Source organism: Equus quagga, chromosome 16 (assembly GCF_021613505.1).
Source record: "Equus quagga isolate Etosha38 chromosome 16, UCLA_HA_Equagga_1.0, whole genome shotgun sequence".
NCBI classification, from domain to species: Eukaryota; Metazoa; Chordata; class Mammalia; order Perissodactyla; family Equidae; genus Equus; species Equus quagga.
This window is the reverse complement of record NC_060282.1, coordinates 36,504,250-36,519,183: the sequence shown is the minus strand read 5'-3', so window position 1 is coordinate 36,519,183 and position 14,934 is coordinate 36,504,250. Positions and strand designations below refer to the sequence as shown.

General features: G+C 40.8%; 1 protein-coding gene across 4 annotated transcripts in view; it reads left to right on the top strand.

Annotated features, from left to right (window-relative positions):
• The window catches only part of GRHL2 (grainyhead like transcription factor 2), a 156,080-nt gene that overhangs the window by 63,365 nt on the left and 77,781 nt on the right, over window positions 1-14,934 (top strand). For all 4 annotated transcript variants that reach the window (XM_046642041.1, XM_046642038.1, XM_046642037.1 and 1 more), the window contains exons 5-7: window positions 6,614-6,669; window positions 9,760-9,916; window positions 13,346-13,457. In XM_046642041.1, the coding sequence (XP_046497997.1) occupies window positions 6,614-6,669; window positions 9,760-9,916; window positions 13,346-13,457 (325 nt within the window). The remainder of the gene's footprint in view (window positions 1-6,613; window positions 6,670-9,759; window positions 9,917-13,345; window positions 13,458-14,934) is intronic.

The window sequence follows — 14,934 nt, the reverse complement described above, 5'->3', positions numbered from 1 at the left end:
TGTCTAGGACTCTTGTTGAATTAGCAAGTTTCATTTGCTATTAGAGATTGACTCCTCTGTGTGTGTGTGTCTGTGTGTGTGTACTGGTATCAGAGAAGGGAACAGTTTGATTCAACTGAGACTGGGATTTTTTAAGACAGGGGTAGCATTAAAAGAATTCTTTAATGGATTGATTTTAGCGATTTGTTTTATATTTTATTGTATATCCTCTTCATAATAACGCTTGGTAAATATTTGTTTATTTATATGCGTGTTAGGCACTGTGTTGGATGTGGGAGTAGAGGACCTTGGTTTCTGTCCTCTAGAAGCTTACTGTCTATATCTGTGAAGGGCAATAATAATAGCTGTCATACATTGAGTAGTACTATGTGCCAGGCACTGTGGCTTATACTTTTTATTTCTAATCCTTACTACAATTCTGCAAAGAAGGTGTTATTTTTCCCATTTTACAAATGAAAAGTCAGAGGTTCAGAGAGGTTACAAAACTTGCCAAAGGTCACACAGCTAATAAGCAAGGAGTATAGTTGATAAATATAAATCAGAGTGGTAATATCACCTAGAATTGTTTTAGAAATCACATAAAACTTAAGAGATGGAAGAAAGAATTTTTATAGAAAAATTGTACATATATTGTCATAATAAGAATCAAAGAGGAAAGAAGAATTTGCTTACTGTGTAAGTTAGTTAACATTAGTCTATCTAGCTCTAGGAATAAAGGAACACCAAAATCTCAGTGATTTAATACACTAAAATAGTCCTAATACATGTCTGCAGACTTCTCTTCCAATTAGTGACTCAGGAATCTAGGTTCCCTCCATCTTATGACATTACCATCTCTGTATGTGGCTTCCAGGGTCACCCCAGCTGGGGAAGAGAGATCAGGAAGATGGCACACTGACTTGTAAATGCTTTGACCTGGAAGTGACTCATATCACTCCTGCTCACATTTCATTGGCTAGAACTAGTGAGATGGTCCTACCTAACTGCAAGAGAGCTGAGAAGTTTAGTCCTCCCATGTGCTCAGGAATGAGAAGAGCTCTTTATGGGTGAGCACCAGATATCTCTACCATGTGTTTCATAATTCAATCCCTGTTTTATTATTTATCAAAGTAGCAGAGTTTGCAGAGAATCCTGAAATGAAAGCAAAGAATGATGATTTGTCATACCCGATAGACATATGGTCATTAGCCCATTGATTTTGTATTCAGCTGTAGACTGATACTGGAAGTTATCCTGAATCTAAGCCCTGTCCAACATTCCAACAGGATTAATTTTTAACTGGGAATCCATTTCCCACCATAAATTTAAAGAAAAAAATCTTAAAGATGTTGATTCAACTACTAAATTGGAACATGGCTTCACTTGTGATTAATACATTTGGTTTTACTGTGTTTATTTTAAACATATGCTATAGTGCATGTGGTACCACCAGACTTCTATCATTTTATTAGTTTGTTTTTGCATCAAGCAAATTTGGGAACATTCTTAGCACATACATTTTATACTTCCGGAGGATTTAGGTTTCTCTCTCTGTAGTTGATCTGATGAGATTGGATGACCCATTATTCAGATTCCCAGTGGCCATCCACCTGCCTCATGAACAGAATGCTATGGAAATTCCACTTCTGTTAAAGCTATTACTTTGCAGCACCATTTGATCCTTTGGTCACTCTTGCCTCTTGAAAATGCTCTTGGCTTCGTGTCCGCAGCTTGAGTTATCTTGATGTCTTAAAATCTTTCACATTTTTGGGGGCTGGCCCCGTGGCCGAGTGGTTAAGTTCGCGCGCTCCGCTGCAGGCGGCCCAGTGTTTCGTTGGTTCGAATCCTGGGCGCGGACATGGCACTGCTCATCAAACCACGCTGAGGCAGCGTCCCACATGCCACAACTAGAAGGACCCACAACGAAGAATATACAACTATGTACTGGGGAGCTTTGGGGAGAAAAAGGAAAAATAAAATCTTTAAAAAAAAAAAAAAAAATCTTTCACATTTTTTTCTCTAGCCCAGTCCTCTCCTCTGAGCTACAAACCTTTATATCCAACTGCCTATTCAACTCTCCACCTATCCAAATCTAAGTTACAACCTTCCCCTCTGTTCTCCACCTTCGTGGGTTGCACCTTCCATTCTTCTGGTTTCTCAAGCAACAGGATTTTTTCCTGATACTTTGCTCTCCCCTTATCCTCCATTATCAATTCTATCAATTCTACTTTATAAATATCTCTGAAATCCATCCATCTGTCTCCATTCTACTCCCACCATACTGGGCCAAGCTGTGATTATCTCTGGCCTATAACACTGTCTGCTTTTGTATACTATACGTGGGATGGTCTTTTCAAAATGCTAATCTGGTCATGTTACCCCCTGACTTAAATCCCATTGCTTTTAGGATTAAGATCTACATCTTTAATGGGTTTACAAGGCATTGCATCTTTTGCTTCTCCTTTGCTTTTCCCATCATCTTGCACCTCTTTCCCCTTTGTGCTCTCTGCATTGGGCACCATTCAGTTCTGTGAACTTGATATGCTTCCTCCTGCCTCAGGGCGTTTGTGCATGCTGCTCCATAGTCTAGAGCTGCTCTGTATAATACTGTAACCACTAGCCACATGTGGCTATTTAAATAAAATCAAGAATTCAGTTCCTCAGTTCCACTAACTATATTTTAAGTGCTCAATATGTACGTGTGGCTAGTGGCTACCATATTGCACAGTGAAGATATAGAACACTTCCATCTTCACTTAAAGTTCTGTTGGACAACACTGTTCTAGAATATTCTTCACCACCTTCCACACCTTTCTTTCTGTGTGACTTCCTCAGGGAAGCCCTCCCTGTCTTCTCCTTTCAGTTTCTAGTAGAGTTAGTTTTCTTCGTATCTAAATCCACCAGCCAAAGACCACCATGAACAATCTGTAGTCAAAATTACATATCTTTAGCCTGCTTCAACCGGGAACCCTTAGGGACAACTCAGTAAGAAAGTTGGGAGGAGATCTTCATAGTGTTCAGGCTTTCACTGGGTGAGTCTAAGTAGGAAATATGGAAGTGGCTACCAGCTCTGGACTGGATATGTCAAGATGTTGGGGCAACCTGGAAAGTGGGCAGTCATTGTTCAGGAGATGGGATGAACAAGGCAAGATTTAGGATGTCTTTACTAAGAAAGCAGCAATCCCTCAGAAGGGTGGGGACGTCGCTATTCACTTTTATAGCTGTGTTATTGTGTCTGGCATTCTGTTGGAATCATTGCTTATCTTCTGATGGCCTTGTCTGTGTGCCACTGGAGATTCTCTTGCGACCATCTAGGCTGATTGTCAGGGGGACTGGTCTGTACTTTCTCAGTTGTGCTGTGCTTCCTAGAGCTCTGTTGCTCTTCTTCAGAGTGCTTGCACACAGTTTGTAATTTTTTGAATGAATATTGGATTAATGTGTTTCCTCTACTAGACCAGAAGCTCCCTGAGAACAGACACCTATTCTCTTTTTGTTCACTATGGTGCCCATAGCACCTAGCACAGTGCCTGATACAAAGTAGATGCTCAGTAAATGTTTATTGAAAGAGTGAATGAATGAATAAATGAATAATACCTAAAAAATTTGTGGCTGATGAAAGATATGGAATTGTTTGCCTAGATCTGATTTTCACACAGTTAAAGAATCATTGTCTTTTTGTAGTAGATTTTTAACAGATGTCTCCTTCCTACCATGCAAAAAAAAACCCTAGAATTCTAATATTCAAAACTTAAATATAACATTCTAAGGTTGCCTGATGTTTAAAGTCCTTTAAGGGTAATCTATAAATTATTTGCTATCATACCTTCTTTACTATCATTTTTCTCAGTCATTAAGAAATGTATAGATGCACTACATCAAATCACTGTAAGGTACAGTGTTGGCTGTCGGCCTGCCTTTGGGCATCGTACAAATTATATGAAAATGTTTGCAAACGGTTGTGGAAACTTGCTAACTGTAGCCAGAATGACCCAAGCATTTTGGTTCTAATTCTTAATACTAAATCATTTAGAGCCACGTGATCCATTGATGTGATCAGATCTCCTAAATGACTCTGATGTTTTCCAGGTAGACTACACATTTAATTTTTTAAAATTATAAAGATAATGTAGCAGAATAAGGATAAATTTTTAAACTTGAAGAAAACTAATAGCCATGTTGCTAACGTATCAAATATTTTTATTTTTTCCCAGTTCTTGTCCACATGCACTCATGTTATTGGAGTAAGAGTCTTTTAGTCAGCATATAGTTGACAGTCTCTTTGAGTCCGAACAGTCATACTATATCACACCTTTTCACATCACCTGGGGAATTAGAATCACAGGATTTCTAAGTCAAATATGTTTTAGTAGGCGGGGCTGTCCTCAGGCTGCAGAGCTCTATGGCATGAATGATAAATTCACTTAGGGCCAAGTGTATTAATACTGGTTCACCGTGTGTTGTTATGGGTTACTGCATATTCCTTCAAATAAGTTCTTGGAAATGCATCTCCCCTATCTCGAAGTCACTTCTTTAAATGCCTTTTTCATCATGCCACCCTCTTACTCCAAAATTTCCTAATTCTTAACTATACTAAGTGTAAATACCTTTTCATAGATCATACCTGTCCAATAGGACCTTCTACAATGATGGAAATTTTCTTTTATACTATCCAGTATGGTAGCCACTGGCCACATATAGCAATTTAGTACTTGAAGTGTGGCTGGTTGACTGAGGAACTGAATGTTTAATTTCACTTAATTCTAATCAACTGTAGTACATTTGGCTGGTGGCTCCTGTATTGGGCAATGAAGACCTCAATCTTAAGGTCCTCCTTTCATAATCAGGTCAAACCTGTGTCCTTGGCCCCATGTACGCACCATATTTGTATCCATCATTTTGTCTTGACCTCATGGTCCTCTGTCACCTGGATTACTTTCTTTCAATTCCTTCGATTAACCCAGGTTCTCTTTAGCTTCTAAGGGTCAAAGCAAAGTTCACAATCTCCATGAAACGTTCCTATAATTTTGCTGATCTTCGTTTCCTGGCAACACCCATTCTGTGCTTTTCCAGTCAGGACATCTGAATGAATGAGAATGAATGATTCAACATAGACTTTCATATTCAGTCATTTGCTATATTTTAGTTTCTTTTGTTGTTGTTTTTATTTTTCCTGTGAATTTACCCATCTCCTCAACCAATGTTTATATCTGTGGGGCCAGGACAGTGTCTTATATATTTTCTATATTTCTCTTGGCACCAGTCAGATGGTGAGGCCCCAGAAAATTCCCATTGAATGCTTTGTTGATTGATTGATTGATTACGAAAGAAGTAAAAATCTGTGTCTTTGATTCTCTGTTGTGATTATTGAGCCAGTCAACAAGTATTTGTGAAATGTTCCTGGGGTGTATTTTGGTAAACTTTGATCATCTTCTTGGACACCAGGAATTTATAAGACTGGATAAAATGAAGGCTCATATAAACTGTGATATAAGAGTACACTGAATTCTAGTTATGGTGGTTAGGTGTTATGAAGAAAGTTTGGAAAATAGCTGTAAATAACCCTTTCTTGAGAAGGAAACCATTGAACTGCTGGTCCAAGACTGGAAGTTAATGGCAGAGAAATGAGAGGCAGGAAAGTTGTTTCTTAGAAAGAGACACTAGAAAAATGGTCACAGTGGAAGGACCAGCTGTGTGTGATAAAGCAAGTGCTTTTTCATCAATATTTTATTACGTTAGTATTTTCATTAGTATTTTCTTATATTCACTTTAGAATCAATTTTTATGCATCTACTTTTGAAAAGGTTCTAAAATGTAGCAAAGTATATCCTACTTGCACTAAATATACAACAACTGAACGTCTCTGGACCCACACTTCTCCATGTGTAATACTAAGACTTAGAGTTTCCTCCCAAACTTAGTCTTACAATGTTATGATAATGAAGAACTTAGAGAACGATACTGGATATGGTCAAGTGATTACTATCAACCACATGTATGGAGCTCACTAGGTACTGGCAACTGTTCTTAGTACTCTACCTCTAGTAACACATTTAATCCGTCTGATCACTCTAGGTAGACATTTCACAGATGGAGAAAACATAACACTAACCTCAGTTTGCACAGGTCGCAGTAAAAGAGGTAGAACTTGACCCTAGACACCCTTACTCCAGAAACTGCTCTTAAGCACCCTAAATACTGCTTTTGCTATGCTATGTGGCCTCTCTGCAATTAGTGTTCCATTAACTCAGAATTTGTGACTTTTGGAGTAAGTGTTGGAGACAATAGAAAATGGGAGAAATCTTCTGTATGTTTGAGGAAACAATTTCTGGGACCTGCCAACACTTTAGGGACACCTGCAGACATGTGAATGTGGACATGCGAATAATATGCAAAGCACAAATGCATTTTCTGTTGAGTGTAATTCTAAGTGTGCAGGTGGTACGTGAATTCTGTGCACAAATGGTAACTATTTTCGTTGTAGTTGAAAACATAATACCAACAATTGTATGATTTTCCTTTCTAAAGGATAAAACATTTTGGATACACGTGTCACTTTTTTTTCTTTGGCATAATGACTCACCTATTTGGTTTAATTTTGACTTTTGACTTGTTTGATGATTTTTAAATTTTGCAGAAATTTCGAAGTGCTTCAGTTGGGGCTGAGGAGTACATGTATGACCAGACAGCAAGGTAGGTTACCAGGAGATGCCCCTAGAAACTGATAAACTGTAACTCTTTAAAGGTACCCCCAAGTTATACTTTTAAACCTTTGAAAGAAAATTCTTTTCTCTCTACAATGACTTTGAAATTACTATTTCCAGTCTTGACCAATTTTCTGAGGCCTGTACCATATCTTTGTCCTTCTGTTGGCTAGACTTCCCTCCTTAGGTGCTCCTCTGAACCTCAAACACATGGGCCTCCAACACGACATGTGCATAATGGAACTCTCTGTCTTTCTTTTCCTCTTCTTTCCTTCCTTCTCTATTTCTTTCACCTCTGGTCTTCTGCTTTTATTTCCTATTTTGACTAACGATGCAGCCATCCTCCCAGCCAGCCACTGTAGAGGTGTAAGGGTCTGCCTACCTTCCTGCTACCCTTTCATAGCACTTGCCAAGTGCTGAATGTTCTAGTCTACCTGTCCTGTCCCTTCCAACTTACCCTTGTTCAAGTTCTCCTGAACTATTGCAATATAACTGATCTCCCTGCCAAGTCTTTCTTTTCCCTTCTGTTACACTTTGTACATATCTAGCTACTAGCTATCATATGCTCTGGTGCCTTCCATGTACCAGCAACACAATAGGTATTGGAGATAAGATATAACCTTTCCTAACAATGAAGCCCAGAGACTTTTGGAGGAGATGAATGTGGTGATGGACAAACTGCAATAGATTTGCTAAGTGATGAGTCCTGCTATGGAGATAGAATAACCAGAAAGCTGAGAGGACTACAGGCCTGGGGGTGTGGGCGTGTGGGTAGGGCAGGGGCCTGGCAAAGCTTCTCAGGAAGTGGCATTTGAGCTGGACCTTGAAGGATTGTCAGCAGGAGTTTTCCAGGGAAAGAAGGAGGATTAAGAACCTTCTAGGTAGAGGGGCCAGATGTTCAAAGCCTTTGGTCGTGGTCATGCCTGAAGACAGGAGAGAATGGCAAGAAATGAATTGATCTCTCCCATTTATAAAACTTAGCAGTGATTTCACCATTTGAGACAGAATTAAGCACAAATTCTTTTGAAGGTAGTCGGGGCCCTCTATGTGCAAGTCCGTTCTTACTTGGAACCTTGTCTCCCATCGTATTTCTTGCCCCTTTGCTTGTACATGTATGACTCTCCTATTCTTTCTCCTCCACTTGAAGTCCTCCTGATCCTTCCGGGTCTTGCTCCAACCTGGGTGACGGCTCCCCAGTCATCCTGCCCAGATCACGATAGTCAGGGTATGGATGTGTAGTGGTGGTGAGGGAGAAGGGCGAGGTGGGGAAGATAGAGTTCTGAATGGCCTTTTGAAATGTGGAAATACATATATAATCTACGTGCTCTAAATCCAGATTACCACGTATTTGGCTATCAGGCGAGTGAAGAGAGCATTGACCTACCAGTCATTTGACCTGGTTTCTCTCTCTGCTGCTGTCATTGTCCACGGAGTGAGCAAGTTTCTCAGCCTCTCCCCAGCTGTGGAATGAGGAAGGTGGTTCCTGTCCTGTGTTATGGATAGGCTTGGGGGACATGAATATCCTGAAGTGAAATTCAGAATCATTTGTGTTCATATGTGCTTTTTTCTGGGAGAGGGTGCACAGCTTTCTTCATGTTTTTTAAGCAGTCTGTGCTCTGGACGAGTTGTAAGCTACTGGTCTAGGCAATACCTAATATCCTGTCTATTTCTCAAATTTTATGATTCAATGGCTATATTGAAATTGCTTTTTCCAGGCAAAATGACAGCGAAATTGGTTCTGTCTTAAATGATTTATTTCCCACCTTGTTCTAAGACACATATTCTGGAATGTGCTTGGTTTATCAGCGTAAGCCTAAGATTTTTATCATGCAAGAGGAATATTATTTTGCCCTTCAAATTTCTTTTTCAATGTAAAAGTTAAAAAAAAATCAAACAGTGCAGAAACATTTAACATAGAAATCAAGAGTCCCCCATAAACTCGTAAGTGGACCATTTGAAGAGACAAACTTTGAGAGTCAGTTTTGCACCCAGTCTTTCAAAGACTATGAAATTAAAGAGCTAAAAAAATAGACAGACCCACGAAGAGCTTCTGATGATTCAGAAAACACATAAAGCATTGGTTACTGTGTTCCATCCTGTAGTGCAGCAGAGAGAAATATTTCTGAATGAATATTTTTAAAAAGATTGTGGTTCATCCTTTTGCCCATTTTAAACAATGGACACATTCTTCAAAGTTGGGAAAGTCAGTCTTTTTATTTTATAAATTAAATCATATTTTAAAAATATTAGGGAAATTACTTAGAGCAGGAATCTGCAAACTTTTTCTGCAAGTAGGCGTGTAATAAATATTGTAGATTTGCCATGCCGCACAGTCTCTGTCGCACCTCCCCAGCCCTGCTGTTATAGATTGAAAGCAGCGATAGACGAGACGTAAATGAATGAGTGTAGCTGTGGTCCCGTAAAACTTTATTTTGCAAAACAGGCAGCAAGTTGAATTTGTCCCATGGACCATTGTTTGTAAACCCCTGATTTAGAGCAGCAGCCGTGTTGTGAGTTCTTTCGCAGGCTTAAAAAGCAAAAGACAAGAATAAAAAAATACTCCTAGTTATGGAACTAGATTCTCAGTAATGAATGTTTGAGTTTTAGATTTTCACATTTTGAAATATTTTAAAGTGGGATATAGCTGTTTGCAACATCTGGGTTAGATAAAAAGAAGTTTAGGTTATGTATATGAATTGAACAAAAGCATTCACATGTTTAGTTTGTTGATAGGTTAAAAGCAGCAAATTCTACCAGTTCAGAAGCTTCAGGCATTGCTGATTGTCAGCTAAGACCTAACAGGTTCTCCTGGCAGGGCATGGCACAACTGGACAAGCACATCATGGACTTTCTCCCCTTCTAAACCATCTGGTTTATGGGCCACTATTAGGAATGTTGTATACATTGTACTAGCAATGACCTTTGATCTGGTCTCATCTCTTTTGTCATATGCTATGTTTTGTCCCTGAAATAGAGTAAATATTGGTTAATATTCATACAAAATGCTATTGATGTGAAATTGATCAGAAAGGCAGAAATGTCCGAGTGAATCTGACCAGTGTTTGTTTTCTGTTCACAGTGGCACATTTCAGTACACCCTGGAAGCCACCAAATCTCTCCGTCAGAAGCAGGGGGAGGGCCCCATGACCTACCTCAACAAAGGACAATTCTATGCCATAACGCTTAGCGAGACCGGGGACAACAAGTGCTTCCGACACCCGATCAGCAAAGTCAGGGTAGGGGCCTCCTTCCTCCAATACAGCCCAGAGGGGTCAGATGAATGCTGTTGCTGCCTCATAGTCTTGTGGGAAGGGCATGGAAAAAATTCCAAAATAAATAATTCTAGAACAAAAGTCGGAGAGTTGGGGCAAGAGAACTTATTGGCTTGTAGTTTATCATTTTAATCAGTAACCGATAAACCCCAGGGAAGGGACGTGTTTGGAGGGTTGGAACATGCTTTCCAACTGTCTCTAAGGAATTTTCCCAGCTTCAGTCACTGCCTGTTTGTTACCTGGTTGTTGTCATTGTTTTCAATCCACTGATCTTAATTTTTCAAATAAGTAGCTGTAAGTCAGCACACATTTGTGGGTGGGCAAGAGCTGCTGCTCTCTTCTGTAAAGGAGGATGCGCTTCATTCTGTGTCCCTGGGCCCTCTGCAACTGTGTTTAAAAGCCTTCCGCAGCTCAGCACTTACTCAGAAGTCAAGGAGTGAAGCAGGATGTAATCCCTACCAGGAGGGACTTGGAGGAAGTTCCACCTTCTCGAATGTTAGCCCTGTTTGTGGGAAATGGAACTGCCCTGGAAGCCTGCCAGCTTCTGGAATTCTTGCCACTGCCAAGAAAGGAGGGCTGGTAATCCCTCTACTGAAAAGGAAAATTATAGCAGAGCTCTGAAAAGAGGTTGAGGGACTTGCCTGGCCTGTTGTAAAATGATTTATGCTGCTGTGTGTACGGTGCCCACTCCACCTTATTTTGTCTGTAGCTACCTCTCCTGAGCTCTTCACACGCTAAGAGAGGAACGCCATGCTGTGCCTAGAGCATGGTGAGTTGACCCCACCCCAGATTTCCATGCACAGGTAACAAATGAGGTGGAAGAGAAGGGAGAGTATCCAGGCACCTGTTGGCCGGCTTGCCTTTTACTAGCTTGTAGTAGAGTCACAGCAATGGTGATCTCCAGATAGCTGGGTTATCTGGCTTTGTTTCAGTGAGAAAGAAGGGAAGGATTGCTGCTCATTTCTCCCTCCAGCAGGCCTTCCCCCCTCCAAGGCTGTCCTAGTCCCAGACTGGAGCTGTAGGAGGCCGGGCAGTTGAGAGGGAGGGGAAGATGTGGAGTTAATGTCCCACCCAAGGCTGAGCCTGTTGGAGGTAGAAAGGTGTGCTGTGTGCCCACCAGCGGAGTTAGTAGGTTCCCACCCTGCGGTTAAGGCTGTGGTGGAGGGATGCCATAATAACAACAACAACAATGAGCCAGAAAATAACTAATATTTGCTGACTCTGTCTTTCATGTGCCAGGCCCTATGTTAAGCACCATACATCTAGTAACTCATTTGAAACTAACAACAACCTTATAAAATAGGCATTATTATTTTTATAATATTACAGATGAGAAAACTTGGCCTTTTAGAAACTAGTAACTGGCCAAGGATACACAGCTAAAATGTAATGAACCAGGATTTATCCAGGCAGTCAGACCCCTGAAGCTGACCTCCTAAGGTGCACTGTGTTGAGTAGCATGCAGGGCTTAGCCTGGGGCCCACCTCTGGATGTGTATTCTAGAATTTACATGCAACACCCTCACATGTGGATGCCTGAGCAGAAGATACTGGATAAATGTCCTTTTTAAAAAGTCTAAGTGTATAATCCATATACAGCCTCTTAACACCATCATCATCACCCTGGGTAGATGGTAGATGGTTAGCATTCTAAGGCCATGACCACAGTTTGGAGTTCAGGGATTTTCCAAGAATTCTACTTCATGAAATATGGAAATCATTTGATATGGAAATTTTGTCTCCTTCTGTTCCATTTTGGCTAAAACGAGGAGCCCTTGTTCCCTTAAGCACTTCAATCTAACACCCTTGGAGAGGAAGATGGTGCCTCTCAGAGTGGATCTTTGTTATTCCTCAGCTCTGGGAGAACAGATAGCCTAGAGGAAAGAGGATGCACTTGGGACCTACTAGCATTAATTTCCGAGAACAGACTTTCATTCCAAGTCAAAGCACAGGCTTGGTAATAGCAGTTTCAAACTCCCTATTGCTTTATCACTGAGGAAATAAATTTCCACACCAAGAATATGCCATTATTTATGCTAATTTAGTCCTTTGCTAGAAAAAAAATTACCTTAAATGTTATTTTTATTTTGGAACAGACAGAAATGAACACCAGGAGGCCACACAGTAAACTTTTACATATAAATGAAGAAGTTTGAGGAAGCAGGAGGGGTAAGAAGGAAGAGCTGGCTGAGCTCATAGCTGACCAGCGCAGCCAGGGGTCCCCTTTCTTGTCATCTCTCCTCCACGCCTTTGAAGGTCATGCTGCTTGTGAATTCAAATAATACAGATATATATTTCTAACCTCGTTTTTCTAACAACATCTACTTTCTTGTGTAATAAATGCTTACACACACGTTGAGAATAAGCCAGATTTTGAATTGATACAGTCACAAGCATGTATTTGGTATCTATCATTTATTGGGCACCAGGGCCATTGTGGTGGTGACACTGTCCCTGTCCTCACTGAGTTAGAAGTCAATGAGAAGACATTGCCATTGACTGAATGATTGTAAATAGTGAAGTAAATGACTATAAGTTTGTAAAATGCTATAAAGGAGAAGTTATTAAGGACTGAGAGTCAGTGAAATATTCTTCTGGGATAGCAGGAAAATGTGCAAGATGTGTGTTGTATATGGAGAGGGAGAGAGCCCTATTCCTAGGACTGTAATTAAAGGAGGTTTTTCATTTGTTTGTTTCGGGTACCTTTTTTATCTCATTAATGACAGTGAATTAACATATATTTAGTTTAACCAGGCTGTTTATAATTTAGAACTGAAAGAGATTTTGTATTCTTATCTCTACAAGATATAATTAATTTCTCAAGCTCATTTTTAAAGTGCATCCGCATATTTACATAGATAACAAAGTTGACCTTGTAGCTTTTGTTTTATGAACTCTCTGTAGCTTAGATCTATGTTCATCAATATGAACTCATCTTTTAGTATTTCTCTCATTATTCCAGTATTCCAGCTTGTGGCACTTAATTAGGCCAGAAACAGATGTTTGCTCCTTTACAAATGGCACCGAATTCTGTGTTTAATGGTCTGAAATTTCAAAACTGTTCTTGTTTTCAGTACAAGAAAAAAATTTTTTGGTATTCCCACTCACCTCACAAAATAATAAATTTGCTTGTAATTGGTTAATCTGGTTGTTTATGACTTGTAAAAATGATGTAATATTTTTTTCTACGTGTTGTTCTCGTTTCTCCGTCATTTTTTAAGTAGGCCCATTTTAAAACAAAATAAACCATACAATTGAGCTTGTCTGGGCTTTTGTAAATCAAGAAAAGCAACATTACAGAAACACACCTCTGGTAGAAGTCCAGAACTGGAGACTGTGTGAAGCAACAGGGGCGCTGAACAGAAAGTAAGATCCGTGGTTCTCCCCTCTGCAGAGCGTGGTGATGGTGGTCTTCAGCGAAGACAAAAACCGAGACGAGCAGCTGAAATACTGGAAGTATTGGCACTCGAGACAGCACACGGCGAAGCAGAGGGTCCTTGACATCGGTGAGTTGACCTGGACGTCCCTGCATGGTCTTTGGTAAACTGACATGTTGTCACGATGCCAAGGAGAGCTCAGCACAGAAATCGCAGCTAGGACCCACATCACTGTTGTGACGCACCAGGCACTAGTCTATGCACTTTTCCTTTGTTAGTACATTTGGTACAAATCAGGGTGAGAAATCAAGATCAAGCTAAGCTGAGTGCAAAGCACTTTTTGTTCTATGAAAGTCAACTGTGTCTCATATAATAATTGTAATACATTTAGATTTGCAAGGACCATGTCAGTTTCTGACATATTTCCATGCCCTCCCGTGTTTGAGCCTAAAGACAGTCAGGCAGGCCAGATGAACTCTTATGCCCCTGTGACATGAATGACCTCAGGCTCATTTGGCTCTAAGGTCCTGGTGAAGGTCACATGACTAGATAGTGAGTTCTAGTTGTCTAATTCTCTACCCACTGTTCCTTTCACCCCAACACTCACCTGGTGCAAATGGTACTAGGTGGTTAGGCAAATGAAAAGGTTGAGACACCTTGCCTGGCAGTAAAGAAGGAATCGATCGGCCATGTACATTTTCTGGAGTCTGTATACTCCTAAACACGAGGTCTGTTCTCTAGAGACCTGTGGCCCCTGCATGGGACTCAGGGTTCAATCATGAAAACAGAGCCCATGCCAAGTGCTTCCGTGGAGGGATTTCATTATAAAGGTGGGGAGGGCTGAAGGCACAGTGAGGCAATTCAGAGATGAGCAATAGCAGGAGTCTGCTGATATTATTACCTGGAGGGCTGAGACTCAAAGGGAGGAGGTGGTGGGTGTTGGGGGAGCCACCCAGCAGGAGCTGGAACCATGGTGGGGGCTGCCTCCGCAGGGGCTGGAACCACAGAGGGAGCAGCTTTCCAAGAGGAGGTAGAATCACAGAGGACTCGCTGCCAGAGACACTTCTCAATGCCAAGAGGGAGGAGGAGAAGGAACGCCCTGCTTCTCCCTGTCTCTCCGTCTCCCACCAGTGCTTCCGACTGGCCAAATTTACCCTAAGCCAGAGGGCACATGCCCCTAGCAAATGCAGTTTGCAGGAATCAACCTCTGAGATACAGAGCGAAGCCAGGGATGTCAGAGAATGGATCTTAAAGTTTCCAGAAATTAATTAAAAACATAGTAATATATATGTTTCTAAGTAATCTTAACACTTTACGTGCTGTTTCCATAAGCAATTTCTCATTTATAGGCTTTATTACCCTGTTTTGCAGAGCAAGAGGCTGCTGTCCCAGTTAGTGCAGGCAAAGTGAAGGTTTCATGTTGAGCATGTGAAGGTGTTACTGAGCCATTACAAGGATGTTTGCTTAGATTTCCTACATACTGCAATGATGGATTTTTCAGACCTTCCACTGCACCCTTCCTAGAACCCCTTGGCCAGTAGCAGAGAGGTTAGCGTCTAGGTTAGGGTTAGAGACGCACCATAAATACTGGTTTATCCTGCAAAAT